Source organism: Ipomoea triloba, chromosome 11, assembly GCF_003576645.1.
Source record: "Ipomoea triloba cultivar NCNSP0323 chromosome 11, ASM357664v1".
Classification (NCBI taxonomy): Eukaryota; Viridiplantae; Streptophyta; class Magnoliopsida; order Solanales; family Convolvulaceae; genus Ipomoea; species Ipomoea triloba.
In genome coordinates this window covers 6,723,831-6,735,439 of record NC_044926.1, presented here as the reverse complement: position 1 = coordinate 6,735,439, position 11,609 = coordinate 6,723,831, and the positions used below count along the sequence as shown (strand labels likewise).

Below are 11,609 nucleotides of genomic sequence, written 5' to 3'. Positions count from 1 at the left end.
ATAGCGTAATCAGTAATAAACACTTTTAAAAAAATATTAAAAAATATATTTAAACTTAAAAATATCATTAGAAGAGCTGTAATATTAAGTTTGAACTTCAAATTTAAAGATATACTATTACTCTTATCATTAAGATTGGTAGAAAAAAATAAATTGTTAAATGTATCAGACATTACTAGAAAAAGTTGTAATTATATATTCACTTTATGATTAGCTGAAAATCAATATCATTGAATAGAAGATATTTGAGATGTTTTTCTACTTTATGATGAATTATCCACCACAAACATCAAATTTATGAATAAAAACAAAATCTGTTAGTAAATTTCTAGGTATTTAAATTAGTAATAGATTTTTGTATAAAATTTATAGATATTTAAATTATTAATAGATTTTTGTAGATAAATTAATGAAATCTTTAAGTAACTATATTGAATTGATATTTAATCTTCAGTAGATATTTTAGTATTTTCATGTAGTGATTAAACTAAGATATGACCAATAATTATTAATAACTTATTTTCAAAAAGAAAACAAGAATAAAATACTTTGTATAAAAAAAAATATAATTGATCAACAACACAAAGTCATGCAGAATTAACTCAAATTTTATAAAAGGAAGAATTGCATATTTAATCTTTAAGACACACGACATGCATATATAATTTCCATCTCTAATTTTAATGTGATTATAAATATATCTTTTGATTATTCATTAAAACAACTATTTTCACTTCCCAACAATATCTTAGAACACAAATGATTAATGTAGCCACTTTAATGGTTGATTGAAACTATATTTACAATCTAAAGCCTAAAAAACACTTATTACAGTATGTTGTAGAAACTAAAAATGTCATCTTTTTCTCTTCAAAATATATATATACATAATCTCAATTAATAACTAAATTGCAATAAAAAGTTTTGAGTAAAAAATAAGAATGGGCAACGAAAATGACCTGACCTAACAGGCTAACAGTGATTTGAATTGAAGTGGGGCGCAACAATTCAGACCTAACAATAATTGAGCCAAATAAAATATTGAAATGAATTTCCAACACGAAATATCAGTGGAGCGTGCCCCAACAGGTTACTCGCCTAGTCCCTACCTACCTAGTTTAGTATAACCTTAACGTACACTTGTTGACTCCTTTATATATATACCTCCGCCAATCACCATTTCTTCAATTCATTCTCATCCTTCACTGCAATCATATCCCAGATCAGATCAAGCAAGCATTCAAAATCTCTCTCTCACACTCTCAAAAATCAAAATAGAAAATCCAAGAAAAAGGAAGACGGCGGAAATGGAGCCCAACAATTTGCCCGTTATAGCCAAGAGATTTTGGAACGTCGTGAGAGCGGCTCTGTTCATGCTCCGACAAGGGATTTCCAAGAAGAAGCTCATGCTCGATCTTAATCTCCGTCTCAAGCGCGGCAAAATCGCCGCCGGAAAGGCCGCCGTGCACAATCTCATCTTCCACCCCCACCACCACGCTTCCTCCTCCTCCTCTCCCGCCGCCGCCGCCGCTGATGCTACTAAGAACGACAACTGCGGCGGCGATCTCCCCGGCGCCGCCGCCTTCGCCGACCCGTCGGAAGCGTACGAGTTCAGCTGCGAGAACAGCCCGGCGCGTGAGCGCCGCGGCGGCGGCGGATTCCACCTCCCCAACCTCAACTACCTCAGCATTCTCAAGAAACTGAACAAGCACCTCCGCATCTCCGCGTCCTCCGCGCACGCGCCGCCGCCCACGGAGGAAGAAATCATGATCGCGGCGGAGGAGATCGTCCTGCAAAGCGCAATGGCGTCCCCGGCTCTCCCCGGCTTCGGGAGGACTCCGTCGGTGAGGCAATTGCGAGTGACGGACTCGCCGTTTCTGTTCAGCGACTCCGGCAGCAGCCACGTGGATGAAGCCGCCGAGAATTTCATCTCCAAGTTCTACGACGACCTGAGGCGGCAGAATGCCGAGCAATAAAATCCTCATAGCACAATCAAGTTTGGATTTTGGGCTTGCATTGCATGGTGGAATAATATATCGGGCTTGGGCCGGGCCGGGCTCATTGATTGGCCATGAAGAAGATGGATCTGAAGCTGTACGTGTGAATAGTGCATGCCATTTCTACTTAATTTTGTGCGGTCACCCCAGCTTTCTGTTGCATTTTCTGCAAGTTTCTATTAGGTAGAAAAAAAATACAGGAAAATATGATGTAAAACCTTAAAAAAAAAAAAAAAAACAAAAAAGCTTTTATATATAATGCATGTATATTTTTCATACATACATAGAAGGAAATATATGTTTTCATGAGTTTCTTTATTAATGAATTGATTTAGTAAAGTTGTGATTGATGTCATTTCCAACTTCCAATACTTCTCACTACGTCGTAAGATAACTATAGATATTACTCGAATTATAATAAATTGTCTACAGACAGACAGTGACTTAGTAGATTAATAATTGTACTTAAAACTCTTTTTTTAGTCATATGACCTAGTAATGTTGTGATTGATATCAAACCACACGCAATTTGTCATGGATCGGAGATGGGGTTAAGCTCAATGTGTCTACAAGGCTACAGTTAGTCTAGCCTGGGGCGAAATCTTATGTGCGTCAAAACAAAAGATTATTATAATTTCAAAATACAATCTTAATTATTAAGTGACAGTAATTTTGTAAATAATTAAAAATAGGTTTGAAGATTAATTTGGGTGAATTTATATGTGAGAAGGGAAGGGGTAAGCCCCAAAAAATAAGGACAAAATTAGTTGTTACAGGTACCTTAAAATCTCCATCATATCCTTTTAAAGAAGCCCAATCAACTCAATTCGGAGTTCTTAGCTACCATATTTAACAAACCAATTACTCGATTATGTCCATGTACTAAAATGTTTTTTGAATTTAATTAGCAGAATTGAAATTAATATTAGTGGTCATCCAGAACGATGAATTGTTTGTTTGTCGGTAAAAGAGAAAGTAAAAAAGGCAGCAGAAGAACAAAGATAACTTTGGATTCCCAGCAAATTAAAAGCAGCTACCATAAAACATCATCGTTAGACAAATATTATTCTTATCTTCCCATTCAAGCTAAGCCACCATAATACTTCATAACTAACCACCAACTCCTAAATAGTACCATATCATCAACTTAACTTTTGGTGTGTGTGGGCTAAGGGATATGGTATAACATCCTTAGCTTGTATTCTTTTTTGGTTTGTGAGATAGAATGGGAAACCACTTTTGTCAGACACATATCCATATGAATTGAACATTATTTAATTAGTAAGTGAATGTGATCTATTATATTGTAGGACTTTAATTTGTGTTCAGAATCCCCACCAGACTTCACATACAAGTTACAATCATTTTATAGATGTTATACTTTAGTTTTCCATTCAATCTCTTCTTTGGAAGAGATATTAATAAACGATCTAAAATTACTTTTGAGTACAATCATACTAGTATTTAATGTTTTCTAATCTATCTTCTGATCCCAAAAGGTTGAATCCTCCACCCTAAGGGTACTTACGTCCCGGCCTGACAGAGAATATAATGTGAGATGATGTAAATTATGATATTCAGTGGCTTAGCAGATAAGGCCAAATATTAGTACGCCCAAAGGATCTGTCCAATTTGATAAATTTATAGACTCTTAGAGTAGTTTATCTCCTCATATTTTTTTCTAGCTTAAGATCATAAAAAGAGTTTCATTGAGAATAAATTTTTAGATAGAATTACGGACTTTCATGTAGATTGGATATTACACTCAAATTCCGGTATCATTATTACTGTATATTCCATTGTAATTAACCACATATTAATGAGATTTCGTGCAAGCAAATAAAATTAAAGGCGTTTTATTAATTTGTGGTTAGAAATTTCTGGCAACATCTTTAAGCAGTAAAACTTCGACTTTATGTTTTACATTTGTCATGATTTTGTTAATACATATTAATTAAAGGCCGAAAGTTTTGGTAAAACGACAGTTTAAAGACTGATAATGATTTTAATTAATATTAATTCATGAACACCTGTCAAGTATTATATGTCCATGTCACAACGTCTCTTCGCATTGCTTTAACGGTTAGCCTTCTCATGTCATTCACAATTCTTATGATCCTAATTTTCAACTTCTTTTTATAAGCTTTATTGCGCATTTCCCCTAAAGTTGAATAACTTATACTATTTTAATAAAAAAGTTAATTTCAGATTTGGTCATCAAACTATCATTTATTTTTAATTTTACTCATTAACTTTTAAAATTACCAAATTTAGTCCTTAAATATTTAATTATTTCTAATTTTAATCCATTGTTTGTTTTTCTTTGTGTGAATCATTAACATTAAGGGTAAAATTGAAAGGTCATAATTATTGCGCCAATTGTTTTTCACACTCAATAAACAAAGCTCTAATTTTATTATTCTAACAACCACAATGGTAACAGTTCACAAGGAAAAACTAACAATGGATTAAAAATAATTTTAAAAGTCAAAGACTAAAATTGAAAATGGGTGATAATCAGAGTACTAAATTCAAAATTAACCCTTAATAAAATTATACATTGTCAAATAATATATGAGAATAAATTTGTAAGTAGTAAAAGTACGTAAAATTATCATTCTATTTGTAAAAATGTTACCACTTATTTATTTATTTATGACAATCTATATTCTTGTTATTTAACATTATTGTAAAAAACAAAATGGTGTTTATATTAGTTGGTGGTACGTAATTGATTTGGACTTAATAACGACCGAAATTAAATTTGGCGAGACCAATGTAGTGGGTTACGTTACTTTATAAATTAAATTTTAATGTGTCATCGTACCACCATGCACCCCACTTTTAATGTTTTGTGTACGTAATGATTAATTTCGTATAGTCATTATTTCAAGATTTTGGCACTCTCTCACCTTTCAATGGTCTAAAATCTCCTTCTCTTTTGTACGTTTTTCTAGTTTTTCTCCAAAGTCCTAACTATTCTTTCTAGTTAACTAAATTTCTGCCAAATATCTTGTGCTCAAATAGTATATAGTAACTCTCCCATATGGGATGTCATATAAATTGACTAGATAAGTGTTTTATAAGTGCATGCAATCTTTTAATTAAATATTATGTTTTGTAGTGCATGTACTAATCAAATTAGTGACTTTTTTTGTAAGCAGTCTTTATGATACATTGGACACGTACTTCCTAATTAATTAGCTTTTTATGCACAAGTGAATATTCTACTTATATTTTTTTAATCAAAGTATGTCGAGATACTGATGATCTTACTAATCACAAATTTAATCGAGCTTTAAAGGTGGCGACCACCCACAGTAATTTTGAAAGTGATTATATCACTATAAACGTATTCTGATCATTATCCACTTACATATTTATTCATTACTATGATTACATTTATTATCGTCTTCTTTATTTATCACCATCTTTTTATCTTTTCTACTCACATTTACTTATATAAAAATAACTTATTTGCTTACGTATAAAGTTAGACATTATTCACATTATCAAAATTAAAATTTGAGCGTAACTCTACACTAAGTTTTAGATTTTGATTGAACTTAATAAATTATTAGTTCGGATATTTTTAGTTATGTTATATTGTAATACATGTTTCATCTGAATATCATATATTGAAATTTTATATATTTTAGACTTCAAAGTAAAAATTTTATATATACACACACACATTGCATGTTATTCAAATGATTATATCCAAAAATATTTTAAAATATTAACTCAAAAATATTAATATTATCTAAACTAAATTTTAGGTTATGATATATTTTGAGCTATGTTATATACATATATAAATTTTGTTTGGACATCAAATGTAAAAATCTTACATATATTAGACTTAAAAGTAAAATAATATATTTATTAATTCCATTTAAATCAAACATATCTAAAAATATTTTAAATATAAGATCTAAAAATTACTCGAAATTAAACTTGTATTAATTTTTAACGCTAGACTAAAAAAATAAATTTAAAAAATGAGTGTTAGTAAACAAATTTTCTTTTTTAAAAAAAAAATAGAGAATGAAAATTGAAACATTAGAAAAAAAGAAAACAAAGAATAATTTCTTAAAGCAAACGACCCTTACTTTCTTCTACACTTAAAAATGCTCACTGTTTTTTTTTTTAAAAAAAAATTATTTCCTTCTAAGTTGGTAATGTCATTGCTTTCAAAAAAAAATGGTAATGTCATTAAATGCAGTAATTGGTATATTATGCTTACTTCTTCTTTTTTTTTTTTAGTACTACTGATTCTGTTACAATGTAGTATATGCTCATAACTACTTTCTCAACTTACTGAAGCACAAAGAGTCAACAGTCGCCTCCACTGAGGTGAGAATCCACTCCCTTCCATGTTGAAGTGTAAACCGGATGCCACTAGACCACAAGATCTTTGGCATATATATTATTATGCTTACTTGATTGTATACTAATATTTCTTTTATTTTACATTTTTTTGGTTGGTATGTATTTATATTTGAAATTTTATTTGTGTGTATGTGGTGAAGGTTTTAAATAGATGAATTTGAGGCTTTTAGTTAGTAAAGGAACCACAAACTTCCACCATAGCTTTAAGGAATTATTGCCACTACTACTATGATTTAAACTTTAAAGAAGTGGGCATGGGAAGCTAATTAATCCAAATAAATTCACATATTTAAAAATAAATAAATAAAAGGGTGAAAACTTTTGCCTCAAGTGCATGGCCCAGTGATTCACATCTGGTCTGTGGATAGTTTGTTGTCACAATTTTGAGTACCACAGTGTTAATGTATATATATAGATAGATAGATAGGGATGAGTGGGACAATTCTATCCACTACGTTTTGTATGTATTATAGACTCCTTTTTTATGGGGTGTCTGCAGCTTTATTAAAGTTTTGGACTGTATTTCCCTCAATAATTGGATGCATTATATTATATGTATATTGATAACTCAATGTCAAAATGTCAAAAAAAAAAAAAAAAAGTGACTCGGAGTATAATTTAATAGTTGAAAGGGTAGTATATATGAGTGTAATGACTTGATAAATATCCAAGTTTGAATTTTGATAAGGTATATTTTCCGCTTGTATATGGTTGTAGACATGCTCGATATATTCACCTTGGGTCACATGGGGCCCATCCTGAGCAGAACAAATCCCGTCGGGGTTCGACCTCACTGAGTTTAAGTATAATTTTGCACCATTGAATGTATCACAATTACACTTTATGCCCCACAGTCGGAATTAACTCCTCGACCCCACATGCTCAAATCAGGTATACCTGAATATACAGTTCCTTTCATTAAGGGATAAACAACATTACCCTATTCTAACAGGTCACCTCACACCAATATACAATATATAGCAGGATTAATCGTCACCCACGCGGACCTATTGGAAGTGTTGCTGATCGCACAAGTGCATGTGGAACATGTGGTGGGCATGCTGAACACCCGACATGTGTGATCCCTCCTAACCTCTATAAATAGCACAGTTAATGCTTGTTGGGAGGACTTTTAATCTTTCTTATTAGGAATATATTTAAGCTTGGAAACCTCTGACCTATATATTGCCGAATTATGCATGTAAGCTTTGGGAGTTTTAGCCTTGAGGCAAAGAGCAAACATACAAACCATGTGTCACTGTCGCGCATTCCATGATTTAGCTCCTTTCATAACCTCATAGCAGTGGTGAAGGGTCATCCATAAGTTTAATGTTTAAACCTATTGATAACTCATATATATATGTTAATTATCTTAAAATTCATGAAAGTAAATTTCAAATTGTTTAAGTGATTTCAGGTTTACGCATGTACGCGTCTATACACAAAAGTTTGATGAATTATATTTGAAGTTTTGAACTGTATTTCCCTCAATAATTGGATGCATTATATTTGAATGGAGAAAAATAGGAAAAAAAAAAACAAAAACAAAACAAAGTATAACTAGCCCACCGCCTAAATCTGTGAGCACGATCTAAGAGTTGCATTATTATGCATAAAAAACCTAGGCTAATATAATTAAGAGAAAATTGTCCTTAAATTATAGGGTAATTATAGAATTCGCCTTTAAGTATTGGTCATGTTCATTTTTGGTCTCTAAATTATCATTGGTGTTGCACTTTTTGTCTTTGAATTATGCTAAAATTACAAATTTCATCTCTAATGTTTTATTAGTAAAGAGATGAAAAGTGCAACTCAAAGACGAGAAGTGAGTATCACCAACACTTAGAAGACGAATTCTACAATTACTCTATAATTTAGGAATGAAAAATGCAATTTTACCTATAATTAAATTAACTAGATGTTAAGATTGCTTTAATTGATTTGTTTGTTTGGTTCTTCTTTTCCTGGGATGCGTAAGCGAAAACTTTAAGGTTAGACATTGGGTGAGAAGTCGATGGGGGCAATAATTATAAACGAAATAATGGGTTTATTAGGAGAAATTAGCGGATATAATAAATAAAGAGATAACGAATACAGATTACATTAAAATTTATATTTATATATTGAGATAAAAGTTACAGGACAACAAAGAGAGATATAATTAACTAATTAAACGAAACTAGAGATGGAATAGGCTTTAGGCATGTCCACTATCAGGGACTTACTGTTGGAATAAATGTACGTGGTAGAAGATTACGATTAATGTAGGCTGATTTATATATATATATATATATATATATATATATATATATATATATATATATATATATATATATATATATGGAGTACAACCTAACAATAAATCTTTAATTCTAAGAATATCAATATCAGTTCATATTTTGCACAGTTTTTATTGTGTCATATAGAAGAAAAAGAGTTGGGCAAGAAATAAGACAAAAAGAAAAAAATGAAAGGCTGACATTGAGTCAGTAAATCAAAAAGACAAACAACTAAAATGTATCGCCACACTTTTCTTATGTATAATGGTAAAAGATTATAATAAAAACTGAGAACATATTAATCTCAATCAAACACTAATTGACAAATCATGTTGAAATTCGTCAAAGCATCTAGAAAGTAATGGTCCGTATAATGTCATTTTGTTCATTAAATCCATGTACCTAGTTTTTTTTTGTTTAATTTGGTTTCTAATTTTCCATACTTTAAATTTTAAAACAACTAAAGAGAATACTTAACAATAAGGTTATCACTTCCACATCCAATTATTAACCTATCATGACAATTAATTATTTTTTCTATTTGGTTTTTAATATAATAAACATAAAAAATAAAAATAATTTAATAACAAAATATAACAGGATAAGCTTACGTGGCACCGTATAAAATATGCCTTCTCCTTTTTATATTTTATCATTAAACAATATTAAATAAATTTTATTGTTATATTAAACATAAAATAAAATAAAAAGTATGGATTGTCATAACACCTTATAATAATTTGACATAGCAATAAAAAATCAACAATAGTAAGCATTATTTTTAATGACATGCTTGGTTCACATGAAAAAAATAAAATTTATGGGGGATTTTTTATTTTTTTTCTAAAATTTGAGGATTTATTTTTTTACCTTGTTAGATTGATGAATTTATTCAAATTGAAATTGAATTCCTTACTCATCTTTGATATTTGGGTTGTGTTTGGCGCACCTAGCTAAAAGGCTAGTTGAAAGTTGAAAGTTGAAAAACTACTAACTAATTGTAATTAAAGTGTTTGGTAAAATTAATTGTTGAATTATATGATAAGTGTAAAAAGACAAAAGATAAATTAAGATATTAAAAATTTGATTAATAAGCTTTCTATTATTATTATTAATAGCGTTTCAAAACAAACTATTATTTTAAGCTTCTCATGTTTTAGCAAACAGAGCTATTGTAGTTTAAAATAAGTTATAAGCTCTAATATAAACTCTACCAAACAAAGCCTTTATTTTTCACACCTTTGCCCTCACATATCTTTACAATGTAGGGGTATTTGAGTCTTTATATTAAATATTTAAACAATTTATTTTCCACAAATCAAATAAATAGAATTGATATTTAAAGTAATCTATTTTCTACAAAATTTAAATTCAATTTCTTCTAAATTATTTTCTTTTAGGAGCAAAATGGGTTGTAAATGTTTTAAATCTTGAAGTATAGGAATCAATTTGAAGAACATTAAGATAAATAAACTAAATTATACAAAATAATATAATTCAAAAACTTTTCAAGTACTTGACACTTGAAGTGTGATCGTTTGCCATAATCATGACTTTATATGTAAGAATGTGTGGTTTATAACTAGTGTAGTGGCTTAAGTGGCAAGTGAGTTTTTTTGGTAGGAAAGAATTATGGAAAGATTTGGTTTCAATTCTCACAAGTGACGAGCCTCTCGGAGCGAACACCATTTTTAATATGCTATAAGTTAAAATAAATTTATAATAATACACTAAAAATGTACATGTAATATATTAAAACGAATCTATATCAAAGTCCATCTTACTACTGCATGGACCTTAGTCCACGGTATAAACATTGGTCTACAATTGGGCTTGGTCCATTTCAAGTTCTGATCAAACAGGCCTTGTTCGGTTGTTCCATCTCTCCATCATTTACATTCCAATATTCAATATTCATGTGTCAGAGAAATTAGGCCACAGCCCAAAAGAGCCCACAAGATGAGTATTAGGCCGAAGACCACAGGTACACTGAGGCCCTAACTCTATGCCATAACACAATGTTAGGTCAGATCATCCGTACACCGACAACGTGCGACCGGAGGAAAGGGACAGCTCGTGGTCGGGGCTGCACATGGGGCCATAAAACAAGGGATCAAAAGATTGCCCCATACATGAATCCAAGTTTTTTTTTTTTTAAATGACATCCCACACCATAAATTATAAAGAATTGTTAACGCCGCACCATGATATTTCATAACTTATGTTTCGATTAATAAATTATTAAATTTTTTCGCCTAATTTTTTTTTTTTTTTATAGTTTTCCTTCAAGTTATAGGTAATAATAATATGCTAATGTAGAGGTATTTTGTTAGTGACGTATTTAAATAGGCTTAAAAGTATAACATTCATCCATTCCAAAATACCCAAATTGCCCAAAATTCAAGCATTCTTCCTTACATTCATACACGAATTTAAACTGAGTATTCCGGTCCAGTATGGCGGCTGAGTCAGGTGGTGCTATAGCGGTGAAGCTGTGGTGCCCGAAGGCAGGTGGTGTTTCGGCTGCCGGAGAGTCGCCGAATTATGGAAATTTCAGAAAATCTCCAGAAATCAATATGAAGGTGCAAAATTTGCCTACGGAGGTTCCAGTTGCAGAAAAAACATCAGAAGAGGTCTTGGGGGCTCAAAAAATGGTAGAAACATCACGGATTGAAACTGGAAAAAATGTAAATGTTCAAAATCAGATGCAATCAGCCACAGAGATTGTTTCTCCGGAGCCTTTAACAAAATCATACGCGGAAGTGGTGCAAAACCTTAACAAAGATTCAAATTAACAACAACGACAAGGGATCAGCGATTAAGTTGATACTATTAATCAAAATTTATCATGAGCGATTGAGGCAAACCCTAACCTACGCACTGAAAAATGTGAATTAAAACAGGGGAAACCCGTGGTGAAGATTAGAGAGGCAAATTGGAA

The 11,609-nt window shown here is 31.1% G+C and overlaps 1 protein-coding gene across 1 annotated transcript; it reads left to right on the top strand.

Moving 5' to 3' along the window:
* The first annotated feature begins 1,307 nt into the window (after positions 1-1,307).
* On the top strand, positions 1,308-1,976 carry LOC115995845. Its single transcript, XM_031234994.1, has one exon. It carries the CDS (start codon positions 1,308-1,310, stop codon positions 1,974-1,976), a length of 669 nt encoding a protein of 222 aa, XP_031090854.1.
* The last annotated feature ends 9,633 nt before the right edge of the window (positions 1,977-11,609 follow it).